The sequence below is a fragment of the Rhineura floridana genome, chromosome 11 (genome assembly GCF_030035675.1).
Source record: "Rhineura floridana isolate rRhiFlo1 chromosome 11, rRhiFlo1.hap2, whole genome shotgun sequence".
NCBI lineage: Eukaryota > Metazoa > Chordata > Lepidosauria > Squamata > Rhineuridae > Rhineura > Rhineura floridana.
In genome coordinates, this window is record NC_084490.1 from 27,333,887 (window position 1) to 27,356,422 (window position 22,536).

At 41.2% G+C, this 22,536-nt stretch overlaps 1 protein-coding gene across 1 annotated transcript in view; it reads left to right on the forward strand.

The window, feature by feature from the left end:
* Positions 1-2,083: 2,083 nt before the first annotated feature.
* The window catches only part of LOC133367647 (vomeronasal type-2 receptor 26-like), a 35,511-nt gene continuing 15,058 nt past the window's right edge, over positions 2,084-22,536 (forward strand). Inside the window, exons 1-5 of the mRNA XM_061591744.1 lie at positions 2,084-2,250; positions 3,753-4,044; positions 6,478-6,809; positions 19,976-20,264; positions 21,656-22,450. Coding sequence (XP_061447728.1) covers positions 2,084-2,250; positions 3,753-4,044; positions 6,478-6,809; positions 19,976-20,264; positions 21,656-22,450 — 1,875 coding nt within the window. The remainder of the gene's footprint in view (positions 2,251-3,752; positions 4,045-6,477; positions 6,810-19,975; positions 20,265-21,655; positions 22,451-22,536) is intronic.

Sequence of the window (22,536 nt, forward strand, 5' to 3'; positions counted from 1 at the left end):
CAGAATCCAGCAGAATCCAGAGAAAAGTGAAAAACTGCAAAAATAAAATGGTGAACTTTAAACCTCACAAAAGAATAGATGATATATATTTATTATCTATTCTGTGGCATATATTCAGAGGACAATGACCACAAATACCTTCCAAAATAAGGCAACAGACAATCTGGGCTCTGAAAGGCCCTGTAACACACAAATCCTGTTAGAAAAAGCTAAACAGTAAAAAGCAAAGAAAAAGAAGCTCAACTCCTTTTTTATTGCTTTCTTTTTAAAAATTCCTCTACATGTCCAAATTTTCCTGTCTTTTGATTAGATCTTTCCTTTCACCTCCTTTCTTCCAATAAAATTCAGTTCTGTATTGGTATGTGTAAGGAAATCTCCCTGCTTTATCAGGCTTTCTTGTCTACTCCAGGAATGTCAGGTAGCTCCTACAGTTTCTAGGGTCTCTCACTTGCCCACCAATGCCTAGTCAAAAGAATCTTAGGCAACAAAGCTGGGGTACTACCAGTGACTATACTGAATTACAAATTCCCTGAAGATAAATTTACATCATGCACAAAAAATCCGATTGCTCAAACTGCTCCCATGCATAGTTAAATTTTGACTGCTGCTTTATTTGTCCCACACTGTAATGAATCCAAGCCGCAGCAGATGCTGTTGATTTTGTGTTTAAATGCCTACTTAGCAAATATGTCACAATGGATTTCCAATGGTCCCACACCTTCTCTTTTTTCACTCTGATAAACTCTGAGCTACCCCCATCATTCCACTGGACAGCATACAGAGGATGCAATGGAAGCAGAGAAGAAAGATTTCTTTGTCACCTTCACTGTCACCATGTAGGTGTGGACATTTACATGGACTAGTGTTTGTTTTCACTGGAAGTCTTTCTTCACATATGCTCAAGCCATCTCTCAGTCACTTCATCACTCTAAACTCTGGAGTCTACAATAGAACTTTAAGATCTCTGCCAAGTTGGAGAGGGATCTCAGAAGCAATTGTGCCAGCTGGTAATTTCTGCACTCCACACATTCACCAGGGTTTTAACAGGATAATCAGCCATAGAAAACCTTCCAAAGCCATCTGGATACATTGGTCTCTGAAAGTAAACTATTGAAACAGGTTCCACACCTAGGAAAAATGTCTCTGTTACATTAGGGATGGGAAGATCTGTCAATTTTGGTTCTCTCAGTTTCTCATTTTTCAAACCTTAAATTCAGTTCTTCCCATTTCTGCAGCAATTTGCATTTATTTTTTAAAAAATCCTAATGGAAATTTCCAACATTTTAGTGTGAATTTCTCATAATAAACACATTTTTGTAAGCAGTTTTAACAAAGGTACACTTTTTTCTTGCAAGCCATTTCTCATTATTTAATGCATTTTTGCATGTTATTTTCACTTATTCATTTTTATGCATGCTTTCCCATCATATATGCATTTTTGAAAATGTTTAGTTAGCAAACTGCATCCCAAAATTCTAATAAATGCAAATTTTAAAGGATGGCTGTGTTTTGATTCTCATGCTGATTCAGAAAGTGCGAATTTGATAAATTCTGCTTAAAATGCTAACTATATCAAAATTCTTACCCATCCCTAGTTAAATTAAAACTCAGCAGGAGGTGATCTTATCAAGGAAAAGGAACCAAGCCCTCCATCTTCAGATCACCAACTCCAGCCAAGAAAATCACAATGATACTACTGCATTAATAAATGTATTTGATTATAATAAAATTATATTAATAACAATAATTGGGACAAACAATATTGGGAAGTGATATGTTGAAGGAGATGTACTCATCATCATGATAAAACTGCATCACAAATTCTCCAGGCTGTGACTGGGGCATTAACATTGTGCCAAATATGAATTATCTGCAGCCGAATTTAACTCTAAGTTCTGGGTAGAGGCATCATGGACTTTGGGGGCTAAGTGCTGCTGACTTTGTATTATACCCCAGAGCTGTAAGTGATGAAGTGAACTTCAATTGGAATCATGGTAATACAGTTTCAATGGGAAGCTTTATCAACAGGATCTTGCTGGTGGTGGTGTTGCTGCTTGTGCTGCTGTGTCATACTGTATGCAAGATGCATTCCACTAACTGCAGCATTTATGATGACCCTCTCCCTATTCCTCACAAATTTTACCAGCCAGGAGACATTGTCATTGGTCAGATTGTTTCTCAAGTCTTCTTCCTCTATAATATTCTCTCTTTCACAAAACAGCCTACACAGATCATGATTGATGAGCCTATGTAAGTCATTCATATTTCTCTCACACACATTTGTACAGACCAGAATTACTGAGAACACATCTTTGAAGAATGATGTGCTTTGTTTTTTGGCGATAAAAAAATGACATTTGGATTGTTAACCTGTGTGCATTGTCTTTTATAATATCCATTCTGATTTGTTTGTGGGATGGTTATCCAACAAGGAGCACTTGTCTTGCATTCATCCTGATTTGCTTGCAGAGTAATTATGCACCCTTCCTGTTACTCATTCATTCCTCCTACACTTTCTGTCTCTCTCTCATAATCCTTCTCATTATTTGAAATACATACAGCCCATAATTACTGAGAACACGATTAAGGAATTCTGTGCTTTATGTTTGGTCCTAGAAAAGAGTCATTGGGAGTGTCAATTTATATGTGTGTATGGGCATGTATGTCCATCTTCTTGGACACAGACCACTAGTATGTTTTCCTCCAGGAGCCTCAAAAAATGAATGGATCCCCTGCATTTCTGTTTTGCTGTTGGAATAAAACCATACCACTTCTTTTCTTTCAACACTTTCTTGTCTGTCATCCTTGCCCCTCCCTTGAACTTTTCAGACTTCTGGTATATTTAATTTAATATTGTTTTATTTTAGAAATACCACCATGTTTCTTCTTTTGGTTGTTAGGCATCAAATCTGCAAAGCTTACTCACTCACCTAACAAAAGGACAAACATAGGTTTATTGAAGCTGGGAGGAAGGGTGGGATATACATTCAATAAATAAATAAATAGAGCAGACTTACAAAACAAATAAGACCTTCTAATGGGAATATGTGTATGGTACATTTGGAAACATAAACCTGTCCCTAATTATTGTTTATATTTTTTTAATTTAAAAGTGCACAGATAAAATCTGTTAGCATTGTATGGGGGCTGTTTTATTTTTAAAAAGTAATTTGTGAATTTACCCTGACATATCTGGGGGGTAAGGCTCTCATTGTACTTTCTACCTGCAATATCTTCTCTTTTTTCACCACCTCATGTCAGATGTCCTTCATTTGCATTAATATGTCACAGAGTTCAGATAATATACATGACCCATTATTAGTTACAGTATCTTATCTTATTACTGACTTCATCTTATTGTATATTTCATATTTCATTGACCTTCTTGGTACTGAGATTCTCGGTGATAAAATGGGTGAGCAAAATACAAATGTGTGTGGTGATGCCTTTTTTTATTAGCTTACATATGGCCTGTCTATATTCAGTTGTTATTTTTCTTGTACCTGACAAAGATGGACTAAAAAAAATACAGACAGTACTTTGTTAAGCACTAATATGGTCCCAAAACATTCGGAACATTTAAATCCTTAGTTCATTGAAAGAACATTTATTTCAAAAACTTATTTTTGTACTTTTTGTAACTTACTCCTCAGTCTTAGAAGCTTGTAGATATTTGATGATGAAGTGTACAAAAGTGTTTTTATTGTGATTCTTGCTGCTGTTTTATTAACTCACTGTAATTCTTATTACAGTTCAGTGCCAAAGAATTATCAGCACATCCTGGCCTTAGCATTTGCTGTCAAAGAGATAAATGAAAATCCCAAAATCTTATCAAATATCTCTTTGGGGTTCCATATACTCAATAGCTACTATACTACAAGGATGACCTATAAGGCTACCTTGAACTTCCTTTCTACACAACATAGGTTTGTCCCCAACTTCAAGTGTGACAACAAGAACAATCTGGTAGCTCTTATTGGAGGCTGTGTCTCTGAAATCTCTGCCAACTTGGCAATCATTTCAGCAATTCACAAGATGCCACAGGTAAGCTGTGTGCATGAGAGTAAGGAGATTTCTCAACTGTGATGCACCATATTTATTTCAGCAAGCTGTTTGACAAAGATCCCCATGATATTTTGGTTAGTGAATGGGTTGAATGTGGATTAGGTGATTATGCAAACAGATGAATTCAGAACTTTTGGGGAAAATGTATTCAAGGAGTGCTCCCCAATGTCCCCTTAGCAAAGTTGGAGGTTTCAAGTTGGAAGATTCAGGTCTTTGCGTTGGGGCCAATCATTCTCAATATATGTATCAATGGCTGATACAAAAGGATACAGGGAATCCTTATCAATTTGCAGGTGACAAAAACCTAGGAGGGGTAGCTAACACTTCAGAAAACAAGAATAAAATTCACATTGATGCTGATGCCGTGGAAAATTGGATTGAAACTAACAAAATGGGCTTAAATGGAGAGAAAGGCTAAGAAAAAAGAAACCCACTAATATAAAGTTCCATGCAATGCGCACTTAGTGGGAGATTCAACTTAGCATCAAAAAGGTATGCTTTGTTTTATGATCAAGAGGAGTGTATACCTGAGGGTTTTTTTAAGGATAAAAATGTTAGGGGTTTTTTTTATTTAAAAAAGACAGGGATAGTGTCACTATCATAATGCCGTTATACAAATCTATGGTGAGATCACACACAAAATAATGTGTGCAGTTCTGGTCATCTCACCTCAAAAAAGGGGGTTATTGTAGATCTAAAAACCCCCAGAAAGGGGCTCATGATCCAAGGAAATTCCAGGGAGATCCTCATTGGAGATTTTCAAGCAGATACTTGTAGATCATCAGATGTATTTTCACAGGATGTTGGAATAGATGGCTTAAAGGACCCTTGCAATCCTAATTCCAAGATCTAAAATTATTTTGTAATCTATCTGAAAAATACTTTTATGTTGTATTTCAGCTCACTTATGGATCATTTTTGCCAATAAATGATGCCAAAATGTTATTACCATTTTTGTACCAGATGGTCCCAAATGAAGCCAAGCAGCACATAGGAATTGTGAGGTTACTTCAGCATTTCAGATGGACATGAATTGGGCTCTGTGCTGTGGATGATGACAAGGGGACAAGTTTTTACAGACAATGGTGCCGATTCTTTCCCAGAATGGCATTTGTTATGCCTACGTACTAAGAATACCAAAATGGAATTGCGTGGATGACATGATCGAGTTTGCATTACAGAATAAATTACATTGCAGCTGTAGTCATGAGATAAAGAACCATGACAAGGTGAAGTGTGGGTAAAACAAGGGCCACATTTATTTAAAGTATGCAAATTATGCAGATGACTATGCAAAAGATCTGCAGAGTGACTGGGCAGAACCTAGCTGTTAAGCAATCAGTGAGTATGACCCTGCCATGTGAAAGAGGGATGGTTCAAGTTCCACCTTCCTTCCACCAGCCCCAACCCCTAAGGGTGGTTAGGGAGGCCTTTCTGAGCCAACCTCTCTCAGGGCCTCACATCCCCAGGTGGTGTTACAAGTTAGCCCCAAAAGCACAATGTCGTGTGCACAGGCATGCTGACTCTTCGAAGCTGTGCTAGATCCATTCCTGGCATGGCTGCAAAGCCCTGCTGCCAATGGAGCCTGGTGGGCCTTCTCAGCAAGATGGGAATTATACAAAATAAGAATGGTTTGTGGGTGAACTCTAGTCTTGGGCAGAGGCATCCAGGATCTATTGGACTAAGTGCCCCTGAATGCTTATCATTTCTTATAGAAGAAAATAATAGTTGAAAAATAAAGAAAAAGAGCCTCCTAGCGGTTTTGTACTGAATGATGCAACTTCAAAGGCTAAAACACTGGGGAAATAATCATTATCCCTGCCATTGTCAAAATTACTGCTTTCTGTATATCCAGAGTCTGGAAGATCAACAACAGGCATCTGGAAAAAGCTATAAAACTATTGTGTTATTCAGAACTGCATCTAGGGATAGGTAAAGAATTCTCATTCTTTTGTGTGACCATTTCTCGTTTATACTGTATGTTGGGTGATGCTTCCACCGTTATATTTTACAAAAAAAGGTATACAGTGAATATCCCTGTTCTTCTCTCAGCTTATGTTCCACTTCCCAGAGTTTTTCTGTGGAAAATGAAACCTCATTGACTAGCATGAAATAACACACATGCCCTGTAATTTGCATATGATTCTTTTCAGGAAACAATTGCAGATTCACAAGGTTACATGTTGGTTTCTTTGACCACCAAGGCAAAGGTCGATCACCTTAGCTGAAGAGACTTACATGAAGATTTTTTAAAAACAACAACTTATAATCAAGTTCATCCTTAGAGGATAAAGTGAGGAGATAAAGAAAATACACTGTTGGGAAATAAATGGATAAGGAGGCATGATAAGATATAAAGACAAGATACTGGTGCATGGATTCTTTAAATAGCCATGATGCACATTTCTGTAGCAACAGTATCCACCATTCAAGGGAAGCTACAGCAAAACTGATAACAACCATATTAATGCTGCAGTTAGAAACATGGGAATACAGTTTTTAAGGGAAAAAATTGTCAGCAGGATCATGCTGTTGGTGGTGTTGCTGCTCGCGCTGCTGTGTCATACTGTATGCAAGACTCATTCCATTAACTGCAGCATATCCGATGATCCCCTCCCTATTCCTCATAACTTTTACCAGCTAGGAGACATCGTCATTGGTCAGATTGTTTCTCAAGTCTTCTTCTTCTATAATATCCTCTCTTTCAAGGAACAGCCTACACAGATCATGATTGACGAACCTGTGTAAGTAATTAATATTTCTCTCACACACACTTTGAAATATGTACAGTCTCCTTTCGCTATAACATCCTTTCTTTCATAGAGCAGCCTTCTTAGATCGTGGTATGATAGTATTTCTCTCACATACAATTTGTATAGACCAGAATCACTGAGAACATCCCATTAAAGAATTATGTGCTTTATTTACTTTTTGGTGAGAGAAAAGTAGTATTTAAATTATGAATGTGTGTGTGCATTGCCTTCTGCAATATCTTGTTGGGCGCAACCTGTTAGTGAGTTTTCTTCAGAAGCCCTGTAGCAATGAATTGATCCCATGCTCTTCTATTTTGCTCCTGGAGTAGTGGCTGCTTCAGACACCCTGTTTATTGAGCATCCTAATTTACTTGCACAAAGCCCATGTGGAGGTTAGTTTATATCTGGTCTTTATTGAACATTCATTCTGATTTGTTGCAGGGTGTTATCCAATAAGGAACATTCATCCTATATTCATACTGATTGTGGGATGTTTATACACCTTCCTATTAGTCATTCATTCATCTTATACTTTCATTGTATTTTAGTGTCTCTTCTCAAACTAATGAAAGTCTGATTCTTTTTAAAAGTGTGTTTGTTGCACTAGGGCGACAGAGCACTTTAATCCACTTTAATTGCACAAGCCTAACGTTCCAGTATGTGAATGACAATCTGGAGGTACCTTACAATTATACAGCTTCTGTCTTTCCACACTTTGTTTTCTGTCATCCTAAACCTCCATCTCTTCCCTCTCCCTTGCTCTTTCAGATTTCTGGTATTGTTAATATTTTGTTTGATGTTATTATATTTTAGAGCTATAACCATATTTCTTATTATCATTTTCCCCATTTAATTTGCAGAGCTGACTATTTCACCTTACACAGAGACAAACATAGGTTTACTGATGCATCATTTTTTGGGAGGGGGTGTCACAGACCCTTCTGAATTTGAAGAAAGCTATGGACGCCCATTTCATTGCATTGGTGTTGATTTATTTCACCTGGTTCACAGATCCCCTGAAGTCCACCCATGGACCCCCTTGGTGTCCACAGACCCCAGGTTAAGAACCCCTGCTATAGAGGGGCCCACAGACAAATGTGACCAAATCTAATGAGAGTACGATATGCACATATTTATAAACAGAAACATCTCCCTAATTCATAATTTTTACATAACTCCTATTTTTTTTAAAAGAAGTGTGCAGATGTGAAAACTAGAAATATATCTGGAGAAATATAAACAATTATACAATTATATAACAATTATACTGTTCCATTAACTTTAAGAGAGAGAGCACTAAACCTCTGGATGTTTTTGTATTCAACTCCATTATTTATTTTATTTATTTAATTAATTTAATTTATATTCCGCCCTAAGCCAAAGAGGCTCTCTGGGCGGTGTACATAAGAGATAAAACAAGCACAATATATAAATACAATAAGTATAACAAAATCAAAGATCAAAACAAACAATAACAAAGAACCAACAACGTCAAAATACAACAATAATGAAAATACTGATAAAATACACTATAAAATACAATTTAAAATACACTTTAAAATGCCTGGGAGTATAAAAAGGTTTTCACCTGGCGCCGAAAGGATAGCAGCGTCGGTGCCAGGCGTACCTCATCGGGGAGACTATTCCACAGTTCGGGGGCCACTACCGAAAAGGCCCTAGTTCTAGTCACAACCCTCCGGGCTGCTCGATGGGATGGCACCCGGAGGAGGGCCTTAGATGTTGAGCGCAGTGTACGGGTAGGTTCATATTTTTAATGCCAGTAATGATAGCTGTGGGAAATATGGTGCAACTCAAGCTGGTTTTATACACTGTTGGTGGAACTGCCCTGAAGCTAAAAGATACTGACAAGTAATAATATCCAATATAAGATATATTTTGAAACATTTGGTTCAGTAAGACCCCAAATATCTCTATTTACATATTTGGAAAATGCAGTACCCACATAGAGAAATATTGTTGTTTCATATGACAGTCGTGGCATGAATTCTACATGCAAAATACTGGAAGAAAAAAGTAATTTTCCATTTGGGAGAATTGTATGTCAAATTTTGGGAAATTTTGAGTAAGATTACTTGGTTTATTTGGGTTCAACAAGGAAAAAAGAAGGGAAATAGATTTGAACAGAATTGGACACAATTTTATAGAACTTCAAATAGTAATATTTGAAGAGTTCTCTATTGTTTTTCAGATATGGATGCCTGTGTCAATTGTCCAGAAGACCAATATCCAAACAAGGACCAAACTCAATGCATTACAAAGGTTCTAACCTACCTCTCTTACAAAGTAGATATAGGGATCATATTAGCTACCTTGACTATTTCTCTCTCTCTGATCACGGTGTTAGTTACTGGAATTTTTATGAAGCATAAAGACACTCCAATAGTTAAAGCCAATAATCGGACCCTCACCTACATCCTTCTCATCTCCCTCCTCCTTTGCTTCCTTAGCTCCTTGCTCTTTATTGGGCAGCCTGGAAAAGTGATCTGCCTTCTCCGACAAACAGCCTTTGGTATCATCTTCTCTGTGGCCCTTTCCTCTGTGTTGGCAAAGACCATCACTGTGGTAATGGCTTTTATGGCAACTAAACCAGGATCCAGGTTAAGAAAATGGGTCAGGAAAGAATGATGAATTCTATTATCCTTTCCTGCTCCTTTATTCAAGCTGGCATTTGTATTATTTGGTTAAGTGCTTCTCCTCCATTCCCAGATACAGATATGCACTCAGTGAATGCAGAAATCATACTGGAATGTAATGAAGGTTCAGCTACCATGTTTTACTGTGTCTTGGGCTATATGGGTTTCCTGGCCATTTTCAGCTTCATTGTAGCTTTCCTAGCCAGGAAATTACCTGATAGTTTCAATGCCATGTTCATCACTTTCAGCATGTTGGTGTTTTGCAGTGTGTGGTTGTCCTTTGTTCCAACCTACCTGAGCACCAAAGGAAAATACATGGTGGCTGTGGAGATCTTCTCCATATTGGCCTCTAGTGTTGGGTTATTGGGTTGCATATTTTCCCCTAAATGCTACATTATTGTACTGAGGCCTGAGCTGAATAACAGAGAACAACTAATAATGAAAACAAAATAAAAGTATATGCCCATCTCTTCATTCTGCACTCGGGTCCTGCTTGTGGGCTTCCCCCAGGCACCTGGTTGGCCATTGTGAGAACAGGATGCTGGACTAGACGGGCCACTGGCCTCATCCAGCAGGCTCTTCTTATGTTCTTATGTTCTTAGCTATATTTAATTGGAGATGGTAGAGATATCATAAGAATTAGTGCATAGTTTCTTGTTAAAAAGGGAGTGGACCACTGTACCTGTCCTTGCCCTGTAACTGTTAATACAGTAAAGATGTTGTTAATACAGTAAAGATGTTGCCAACACAGTGAAACAATTGTCTTTTCACTCCAAAGATAGTGGGATATATATTTTATCCCCCTGATATCTCAATGAAGAGTCACTGCTAGGTTCCCTATACTAGGAGCAATTTCTCTTTACAAAGAGTTGCAGAGGAAGGAGGAGGAGAGATCCAGCATGTTTATTCCATCTTTAAAAGAGTCATTGCTTCCATATACAGGGGTCTTGTTCTTCAAAACAAAATTTCCCATTTTGAGATGAGGGCAGAGAAAAAGATGGGACTGGACTCTTTTGACACTGGAATAGAACGATTCCTGCTTAGTGTGACCGGTGGGGTGTGTTTGAATCCAGAACAGATAGAGTGAGGACACAATTACACCCACAAAAGTCATAATTCTTAAGATTTATTCTGAGAGTACAAAAACATGAAATTGGCCCAGAATTAGATCATTATTGATTAATTTACTTGTTAACTATATCATGCCTTTCAAGATACAAATAATTGCAAGACAGATGACAAGTAGCATCAACAGTTATTTATAGAATTCCAATATACATATTAAAATATATTAAAAGTCATAGGGTCACTTTTCACAGGGCAGTTGGTGATTTATGGCTTCGCAAGAGAAGGGGTCAGTCCCAATAGGAAAAGATCAAGTGTCTGCTGTCCCCCTGATCTCCTTCTTTCTGCTGGAATCCCTCCCAAAGGGTAGATGGTGGGAGAAGGTCCTGTGAAGGGTGGGGATGGGAGGAGAATGCCTCAAGCAGGCCCTGAGTTGAACCTGTCTTGTGGGTTTTTCTTTTCTCTTTGAACAACAGGTCATCATACTGAATGACAAGGCTAGGATGCAGAGACAACTATGACAAGATGAAGAGTAACTACATTTCAGAATGAGGAAATGGGTTTGGAAAAGGTTGGAAAGGGTCACTATCTTCTCCTAATCTATATCAGGAGAACTTTGGACAAATTGCCTTGATACTTCTTTCCAACATATTTGCATGGGCATTCTAAAATGAGAAAATCATTGTGGTATATAATGCATTGTGTTCAGGCTCATACAATGATAGTCAAGTAGCCAGAAAATTGGGGCTTTGCACATTTGCCCCATGCTTACCTCTCAGTTTGCAGGTGATGAAGACAATATATACATATTCGATATGCTGCCCTATTGCAAACACCTAGCAAATGCATGAATACTACAATCATTTGGATGTTTTGCAGTGTTTGATTCTTCTTTGTTCCAACCTTCCTGAGCACCAAGAAAAAGAAATACATAGTAGCTATAGAGATCTTCTGTATCCTATCCTGCCATTCTGACTTACCAGGATGCAATGTTTCCCCTAAATGTTATATCATCATACTGTGGCCCTATTTGAGTAACAAGAAGCAGCTAATAGAGATGATGAATAGAAGAATATATTGGGATTGTAAAGATCCCCCCCAATGCAGGGCCTCTGGATCATGCAGACCCACCCTGTGCTGCTCCAAATGCCACCCACCCTGCTGTATATCTGGTTCCATATCAATTTGGGTGGGGCTCATGTTTCGTTAAAGTTTTTAAAACCCAAATTAAACATATAGTCAGGGGGAGGAGGAGGAGACACTGTGTCTTCTTTCCCCTTCCTTACCAAGAGCAGGAGGTTTGATCCTGCAGAGTGCTGCTCATTCGAAAGCACCTTCCCTGCAAGGAAGCCCCCCATCAATGAGCAGCACGTGAACCCCACAGGATCAAATCCTCTGTTTATCAGCTTGCAAGAGGAGGATTCCATCCTGTGTGATGATGCTTTAGGGGTCAGGGTGTTAGCTGGGTCTGAAGCAGGCCAGGAGGAAGAAGGCCGGGCAAGAATTCCTACCTTCTCTTGGGAAGACACAGATGGTCAGGTAGATCCCTTCCTCTCAGTGTTTTCTCTTTTCCCCTGCCTAATGCCAGCCTCTCTTTCCTGCTTGACCCTTCACCCCGTAACAGCCCAAGATTGCTTTGGGCAACCCAACCTGAAAAAAACAGCAATTCAGGGATGACTTGAGTGATCCCTGGATCCCACCAAATCAGCCCAATTTGATTCAGGACTTGGCCAAGGCCAGCAGTGCGCTGTATGCAAATTATTATTCTGCAGCTTAATAAATACAATCCAAAACCTGTTCTAATGTTTCATTTTTGGCTCTGTTATTATTAAGCTTCTGATCCTCTGCTCTACCTGATTCTTAGAAGTAACCTGGGCATGGGGTAGAGGGCCTCTTTCCTTGTTCATATGTTGGGGTGGTACAATCCCTGTAGGTTTCCTGTCCAAAGACAAGCATAGGCTTGCAGGACTTTTGCAGTGGATTTATTTAGTTTTTTCTGCCAGTGTGGGTCCTATAAAGGGCAAGGGCAGACCCAAGGTGAGAGAAAGTCCCCCATCTTTCCTCCTCTTATTCAGGAGGTACATTCCAAAACTCTGAATGATCATAGCAGTTTCAGATAGATATTACATAAATTGGGAGACAAAACTGACTTCTGCAGATCCCAATCAGAATCTATGGGACACGCAGTTTCACCTAAGCACCACATTTTGAGGTTAGCTATCCAAGCAGGAGCAGAAACATCTAGAGCCGGTAAACAAGATCAACCATCAGTATCCAAAAATAGCTATACAATTCTTGTATTAAGCAGAACTAGATCTAGCGATAGGCAGGATTCTGTTATTCTTTTGTATGACAATATATATTTATATTTTTCAGTATGCTTCCACCAGATGATTCAACCATGATTTCTAAACAAAGGATTATACCATGAGTGTCCCTGTTTCTCAGACGTTCTCCTCTGTGCCCTCTTCCCGCTCCCAGTTTCTTACTGTGGAAAATTGGACCTGATTGACTAGTATGAAATAACACATGTATCCAGCAATGTATCATCCATTCTTTCTGACAAACAGATTATGAATTAAAGTGACACATTTGCTTTCTTTGAACAGCAAGGCAAAATCTCCTGCTCTGCTACCCCGGCAGAGCCTGGGGCAGCTGGGCATATTTGTGGCCCAGGATTGAAGCCCCGGCCACCACATGAGGGCGGCTAGCGTGCCCGAGCTGGCACTTATGTGCTGTGCGCAGGTGCAAGGGAGGCAGGGCGATGGAGCTAATTTAAGCTTGCGCTGCTCTTAAGCCTTCCTCTTTGGTGAGTGACAGGAGGGAGGATCATCACATCGCTCCGAGGATCGCAGGCCTGCTTGGTTGTGGCCTGCCTGCCTAGAGACACTGCATAACGACAGTGACCATTCTCCTCCCCTCTCAGGCGATCAGCTGGTTGGTGGCCACCAATCAGCTGTTTTTCAGCCTGATCTTGAGGGAGAGGGGCGGTGCGATGACCCGCTTTGTGTCCGTCCCCTACCTTGATTTGTTCCTGGCCCTTTCGCCTTGATTTTCTGACATCCCACCCCCACCTTGAGCTGATCCCATTCCCCATGGAGGGAGGGGGATGGAGGGAGGATGGGCATCCTGCCCTGGATGGGCATCCACCTTCGCTGGGATTAGTTGTGGGCTGGGGTACTGTGCCACAGCTTTGCCTCACACATAGCTGTGGGCCTATGAGGCCTGAATAGGCCTTAGGCGGCAGGTGCTTTTGGTGTGGCCGCCATTTTACTTATCAGTGCCATTTTGTTGATCTTTTGGCATCGTTAGAGGTGGCTGGCTGCAAGTGGGGGAGCAGTCTGAGGATGGTTGAGGCTAGCATGGCCCTATCTGGGGCCAGGACTGGTGAACCAATTAATTAATTGATTAAAAAAATTAAATTAGTATTGAGTGCTTTCTTCTTGTTATTATTATTAGTATTAGTGTTATTGCTGTTATTCTTGTTATTATTATATTAATTGGTTGCTCATATGACTAACGGACATGCCTCCGAAGAAGGGAGTGGGGGGCCTAAAGGTAAAAGTAAGGCCCCCAGGGTGCCCCCAAATGGCCTTTGCCGCCTTTGGAGGGTGGCCAGGAGGTAGAGGATCAGGCACTGGCAGCAATATTGACCCGTCTGGAGGCGCTGGAAAATCGGAATATGGAGGCCTGGGAAGATGCAGGGCCGTTGGTCACCCAGCCAACTAAACAGGCCAAGGCAGGTAAGATGGGTGCAAATGAGGTGGCTAACTGCAGTGCTTTGGACTTAGTTTTAGCATGGCTGGATGTGTTGGAAGCAGGACTTAGCGGTGTTACTCAGGCTCCAGTGAGGGAGGAGGCGAGTGCTCAGTCCGCCTCTGACCAATGTCAGGCAGTGGAGCCAACCCCAACGGTCTCATCAGGTGAGCAGGGCTATGCAGCTCTTCAGAGAGGCTAGTCAGGGTGGGGGCAGCCTTGAGGGTATCCATACTGGCCAGGCTGGAACTTCTTCACTCCCTATAGCAGGAGATGGGAGGTCTGCTGAAGGGGGTATGCAGGGAGCAGAGGGTATGGAGGCTTGTGAGCAGGTGTAGCAATCCCAGGCTGGGGGCCGGTCCACACCAGTGAGTGGTGCTGCTGCCACTGTTCTGAACCAGCCCTCAGCTTCAGCAAGTTCCACAGATGTGGAGGACCTGTTGGGAGCAGTTGCAGAGAGTGCCATTCCCTTTGGGGAGACATTGGCACCTCTGGGCTTTCATCTGCTCCCTATGACAAAAGAAAAAAATTGGCAGGGGGAATACGTAGATCTATTTTCTCTTCTTTATAGGGAGCCTCCCAAAAAGGAGAAGGAGAAGGGAGAGGATACAGAGTATGATCAGCCCACGCTCCCTCCAGGAGCTGGCCAGGCATCTGAACTTTGCTTGCAGGGTCATCGCACCCTGGTGGGCATTCCTGCGCCAGGTATACAACGTCATGGCAGGACTGTCTATGCCTCATCATAGGGTTCGAGTTACGGCTGCCTTGCACTCCGAATCTAGCCATGTGGACATCCTTCTTGCAGGGATTTAACCGAGTGTCCTTCTGGCGAGAACTCCTCCTGGAGGCAGAACTGCAAGTCCATTCAGACACAGCTGGTTCTTTTGGCTTTGGGGTGATTTTTGGCGATTCTTGGTGTAAGGGTGACTGGCCTGAGGATTGGGTTCAGGCGGGATTAACTAGAGACTTAACCTTCCTCGAATTTTTCCCTATTGTAGTGGCAGTGCACTTACGGGCAGTTAGGCTACAGAATTCTACTGTCTGCTTTTGGTGCGATAATATGGCCACTGTTCAAGTGATTAACTCCCTTACATCCAAGAACGCCAATGTCATGTGTTTGGTTAGGGCGTTTGTCCTTCAATGTCTCCACTTTAATATTCTCTTTCGGGCAAGGCATGTCCCGGGCATTGATAATAGCATTGCTGATGCACTGTCACGGAACCGGATGGAGAGATTTCGCCAGCTGGCACCGTTTGCCAGGGCTCAGCAGGATGTCATCCAACCCTCACTTTGGGAGATTGGAGAGCGGATTCGGATAGGGCGATAGGTTTATGGCTTGCCCCCAGCACGCTGGCCAGTTATAACCAAGCAGGTAGGGAGCTTCATGACTTTAGACCCATCAGGGGCTATCTTCAGTCGTGGCCCATCCCAGCTGATCTTTTGCTGGAATTCTTCGTAGAAGGTAGACAATGGGGCCTTTCAGTCAGAATCCTATGGGGTAAGCTAGCGGGTCTTGCATTTCTTACCAAAGCCTGGGGTGTCATGAATTCCACTGAGGATTTCCGAGTGCGGTGTATGTTGCAGGGTTGGGCCAGGGAGCACCCCCCTGCCCTGATGCTAGGTGGCCTTGTTCACCACAACTGCTCCTGGGGTTATTAGAGCAATGGAAAACCTTATGTTCTTCCCCCTTTGAGGTGTGTTTGTTTCACCCCGCTGCCCTCACATTTAGGTGAAGTAGATCAAAGATGGATGTCTCCTTGTGTGCCTTGTTAATTTCTGATGTTAATTTGGTTGACGGGCGGGCCAACGTTAGGCTACGATGGACTAAGACCGACCAGTGGCATAAGGGTCAGACAGTGGTCTTGTCACCTGCATCACAGGAGGACATTTGCCCCATTAGGGCATTGGAGCATTTTATGATGATGTGGGGATCTGGGCCTGATTATATTTTTATACACAAAGGGGGTTCCCCTCTCACAAGGTTTCAATTTTGGTCCATCACAAAATCCGCCCTTTGGGGTCTAGGGATGGACACTGCTGCATTTGGTACCCATTCCTTTCAGATTGGGGTGGCTTCAACTGCTGCCTGCATCGGCCTTCCATGAGACCAGCTCCAGATTATCAGTAGATGGCGTTCTAAGGCTTACAAGTTGTACTTTTGATCATGGAGTAAGCCACGGGATCCGAATGTTTGACTTGTTTTAATTTGTGTTTTTGTGTTGGCAGGTTGCTAGATGGGAGCGGAGCATGTGCGCATCCTACTCTGTGGCCATAGCATGGTTTTCTGGGCCCGCCTTAGAGCGGCGAAGTCTAGTGTTGGTTCACAGCTCAGGCTCAGCTAGTGGGCCACAGTGCAATCGCTTGGCTGCTGAGGGATGCACTGGGATGGGCTCCTACCCCTGTTGTTCCAGCAAAGTTTGGTGCTGGCTGTTCTGCATGCCATGGTCATTCACCTGGGTGGGAGTGACCTAGGTTTGTTGAAGAGCAAGGCCCTGATGTTGTAGGCATGCCATGACTTTCATGTCGTCAAGCAGAGTTGACCTCAAGTTCTGTTGGTGTGGTCTGACATCCTACCACGTAGGGTGTGGCACTATTGTGGGACCCCAAGGGGAATTGATAGGGCGGCAACAAGGTCAACCGACAGATCGGGTTGGCTCTCCTTGGACAAGGGGATTTACTTATACATCATTGAGACATAAGTCTTGACAGGGTTGAATTTTATAGGCCTGATGGCATTCACCTGACTGATGTGGGTAACGGCATTTTTTTGGCAGACCTGCAGAGGTTTCTGTGAGGTTTGGTCCTCAGCAGTGGGGGAAAAGTTGCCTAAACAGAGATTTGGCACTCTTTTGTGGCAGGAAGGTGCGAGGAGGTGAGCTGGTAAGGACAGCTAGGGAGTGATTGGCGGATCCGGAGTCCTGCCCTTCAGAGCTGTACAGCTTGGAGGCAGGATATGGGCTGCCTTTGGGGCCAACTTACCTCATCCACCTGGAGTTGTACAGCCTGGGGGTGTTGATGTGGGAAGGCCCCCTTACTCAACCTAGAGGTGAGGTGGGGATAGGGACAAGCAGAATGGCTTGCCCTTGCCCGGGCAAGGGTGGTTGCCCAATAGCTGTAATTAGATACATTAATTATAACCTAGCGCCCACACCTATGTTTTACCTCTGTAAGTTATTTTAAGGGGTAAGTTTAAAGTTTAATAAAGTGGCCCCTAGTTCAACCCAGCCTTTGTGTCTGTGTGTTTATTTCAACCCTCAGCCCAAGCAGCCTTCATCATTAATGAACGAAACTTCAAATTCCCCAGGCTGTGATTGTAAATGGGGCATTCACATTATGCCAGTTATGAATGATCCATGGGTGAACTTAACTCTAGTTCTGGGCAGAGGCATCCTGTATCTACTGAGCTAGGTTCCACTGACTACTAATTATCTCTCAAAGAAAAAAAATCTGGAAAAGAACCACCTAACAGCTTTCTTGCACATGCTGCAACATCACACACAACAATACACTAGGGAAATGATAATAATCCCTATCATTCTCAAAATTACTGCTTTCCATCCTCTGACACAATCATAACATGTAAGAAAGATAAGCAACCAGCATTTAAAGAGTTATAAAACCTTGGTTGTATAGAACTGGATCTAGGGATAGGTAGGACTTTTCACTTTTCTTAATGACCATTCCCCCTTTATGCTGGGATATGCTTCCATGAGGTGATTCCACCAACCAAAAATTGAGCATCCCTGTTCCTCAAGCTTTCTCATCTTTGCTGACTTCCATTTCCAGATTTTTACTGTGGAAGTACTGACAAGTATTAAATGGCACATGTACCCTGCAATGTATTTTCCATTCCTTTTCATGAAGATTAAGGATTCAATTTTGGTTGCTTTGTACACCAAGGCAAAATTATATATACCTTACCTGAAAAGTTTTATATGAGATTTTAAAAGGGGGGACAAAACCTTATAATTCAATGTCATATATGGAAGATAGTAAGGAGAGAAAAAGAAAATACATTGTTTAAGGACACTGATGCACAAGGAACCATTACTAAACATATACTGTAAACAGGATACTGGTGCACAGATTACCTAACCAGACAACCTGTTAATCTGTGTAGCAACAATATCATCCACCATTCAAGGGAGGCTGTAGCAAAACTGATAACAGCAACATACAATGCTGCAGTTGGAAACAGTTGGAAGCATCCATATTTGGAGGGGAAATTTTGTCAACAAGATCATGCTAGTAGTGATATTGCTGCTGGTACTTCTGTGTAATACTGTATGCAGAACACATTCTATTAATTGCAACATATGTAACGATCCCCTCCCTATTCCTCATGAATTTTTCCAACCAGGAGATATTCTCATTGGTGAGATTGTTTCTCAAGTAGTTTTCCTTTATAATGATCTCAATTTAATGGAACAGCCGTCACAGATCTTGATTGATGAACCTGTGTAAGGCATTATTTCTTCTTCTCTCTCTCTCCTTTTGTAATGTGTACAGACCGTAATTTAGCTTTTGGTATGAGAATAGTGTCATTGTGATTATAAAAATATCTATATTGTCTTCTACATTATCTTGTTGAGTACAAACCACTAGCAACTCCCCCCCCCGAAGCCCTATACTAAAGAATGGGAATCTCATAGAATGGCCCCTGTAGATATTTTGATTCTCCATTAAAATTACATAGTGGATGTTGCCCTTATTTCATTTTTACCACCCCACTTCCATTTCCGCATTCCATTACCTCTTATTCTGGGCATATTCAGTATCTCCTCCTTGCATGCACTTCCAGTCTTCTTGTCTTTTTAATATTTAGTTTTATAATAGTATTTGTCATAATTAAGGGAAACCATATTTCTTTCTTCTTCTCCCATCTAATTTACACAGTTGACTGTCTTGCCATACCCTGGGGCACACATAGGTTTCTTGGTGCAAAATAAAGCATATGTGAGAATAGCCCAGAAATCAAATCTGTGTCTATACTATGAGTAACATACAGTTACAAACAAAATGTCCTTAATTATTTTTTATACTTCCAAATGTAAAATGTACACAGGTAAAATATTACAGTGGCTTGTATATATGTAATTTGTGTACCATTTGTCTGACATATCTGGATAAAGCTCCCCATTGTACTTTCAACTTGCAATATGTTCTCTCATTTCATCACTTTATGGCAGATGTTCTTTATGTGCATTAATTTGTCTCAGACTTCAGATAATATAAAAGATACATTATCAGTTATTTGAACTGATTTTATATTATGGCATATTTCATAGAACTTGTTAGCAAGATTCTCAGTGATAAAAATGAAAAGAATGTCACTGGATAGCTGACAAAATACTCTCACTCTAAATCACTGTTGTTCTTTGAGCTGCACATCATCACTTATATATTGCCAATCTACTTTAATCTGGTTGTTGTTTTTGTATGTCAATAGAATGGCTCTAATAGGTGCAGGTAGCAGTTTCGCACTAGAATGGTCCCAAACCTTTTTGAGCATTTAGATCTTCAGTTCATGAGAGGAATATCAGATATAAAATTGTATTTCTGTTTGTATAGTTTGTAGCTACCCTACAATCTTGGAAGTTTACAGATGAATGCTAATGAAGGCTGCAATTTTTATTGCTTTTATTTTTGCTGATTTATTAATTGTTGTAACTCTTATTACAGTTCAGTGCCTAAGAACTACCAGCACATCATGGCCTTAGTATTTGCAGTCAAAGAGATCAATGAGAATCCCAGCATCTTACCAAATATCTCTCTGGGTTTCTGCATCCTCAATAGCTACTACACTGCTAGGATGACCTACAAGGCCACCCTGAATCTGTTTTCCACGCAGCACAGGTTTGTCCCCAACTTTAAGTGTGACAAGAACAATCTGATAGCTCTCATTGGAGGATGTATCTCTGAGATCTCTGCCAATATGGCCATCATTTCAACAATCCACAAGACCCCACAGGTACGCTGTGTGCATGAGGGTATAGAGATTTCACAACTGTAGCAGAGCATCTTTATTTCAGCAAACTATGTGACAAAGTTCTTCATGATATTTTGCTTAGCAAATGGGTTACATGTGGGTTAGATGAGTATACAGTCAGATGGATCTGCAGCTCATGGTAAAACTGAACTCAAAGAATGCTCAGCAATGGCTCCTCATCACAGTTGGGGAAGGTTTCAAGTGGGATGCTTCAGGGCTCTGTCATGGGGCCAAAACTTCAAAATTTGTATCAATAATGTTGACGAAGGGGTGGACAGGATACTCAACATTTACAGACAAAATCTGGGGGATAGATAACACTTTTTGAAGGCAGGAGTAAACTTTGAAATGATGTTGGTACAGTGGAAAATTGGACTGAAACTAATGAGATTAAATTGAGACAAATGTGAAGTAGCCCATTTAGGCAAAAGCAACAGCATTCAAATACATGGGGTTCAGGATTCATGGCTTGGGAGTGAATACATATGAATATTATCTCAAAGTCACAATTCATCAGAAGCAAAACACAAGTAAACAACATGATAGGATTGCAAAAATATGAGGCTGCATTAATAGAACAATAGCTTTCATGTTCCAAAAAGTAATCATTCAGCTTTATTTTGCAATTGTCAAACCTCATGTGGAGTCTTGTGTCCAGTTGTCAATGCTGAACCTAAAGAAGGATGCAGACATATCTGAATGGGTGGAGGGCAACAAAGATTGTCAGAAAACCAATATGAGAAGGAAAATTTGAAGGAACTGTATATGTTTAGTATGCAGAAGAAGAGGCCTCTTCAAATTTCTCAATGGCTGTTACACAGAAGAAGCTGGGCCTGGCAACCAAGAGGTCTTCTGTATCTTTAAAAGTTGTGCAGGGGGAAGGGACAATTCCACCTTGTGGTTTTTCCCATTACAGGGTTGCAAGAACACCTGCACTTGGCTGACTTTCTCTTCTCCTAAAGATACAGAATCAGTCTCAGACCCTGAGCCTGGCAAATCCTAGCAGCAGCACTGGTGGTGGATGTTTCTTAGATAGCACAGCAGGGGTCCAAGTAGCAGAGTGGCAGGTCCTCAGACCCACAGTGGTGAGGGGGCATGTTTGTCAAACCAACCCTCTCACTCTGCCACCTGACAAAGTGGATCAGTTTGGCTTATGATGGAATAAATTACTAGGGGTGGTATCCTTACTGGAGTCTTCAAGAAGAGGCTGGCAGGGCAACTCTTGTAAATAACCAGACTCTGTATTTCCCCAGGATATGGAACTCTATGATTCTCTTTTAATCCATCTGGAAAAAAAACATTTATTTCAGCTCACTTATGGATCATTTTTGCCACTACAAGGTGCCAAAGTGCTATTCCCATTTTTGTACCAGATGGTTCCAAATGAAGCCAAACAGTACACAGGGATTGTGCGGTTACTTCAGCATTTTAGTTGGACTTGGATTGGACTCTTGGCTGTGGATGATGACAAAGGGGACCAGTTCTTACAGACAATGGTGCCAATGCTTTCCAAGAATGGCATCTGCTATGCCTACATTGTAAAAATACCAAAATGGAATTTTGTTGATGAGATGATAGACTATGCTTTACAGCGTTCAGTAAGTTATGGAATAGTCTTTGAGAGAAACCCCAGTGTATTCTTTGTTTATGGAGAACCTCCATCCTTTCAGGTTTTAAGATTACTGCTGTTTGTAGCACCCTTAATGGAATATCCACCTCTCGGTAAAGTGTGGATTGTTACATCCCACTGGGATTTTGCATCAACTTCTGTACAGAAGATTTGGGATATGCAAACCTTCCATGGTGCCATATCCTTCACGGTTCACTCGAATCTGCCATTAGGATTTCATGAGTTCATTAATAAGTTACACCCCTCCTGGACTAATGGAGATGGTTTTATCCAGGATTTCTGGGAACAGGCATTTAGCTGTTCATTAAAAGTTTCTAAGGGGCAGGAGGAAGAGGAAGAGAAAACATGCACTGCAGAAGAGAAGCTGGAGAACATTCCTGGAATTTTGTTTGAAATGAGCATGACTGGACACAGCTACAATGTCTACAATGCAGTCTATGCTGTGGCTCATGCTTTGCAGGCCATATACAAATCCAGCTCCAGTCATAGAAGATTGGAAAGTGACAGAGTGACACTTCAGAGTGCGCAGCCATGGCAGGTAATTACAACTCAACACTTTTTTTTAATGAAACAGACTAGCTTTTGATCCAAAGATAAAAGGAACTATGTAAAATGGACTGCCTT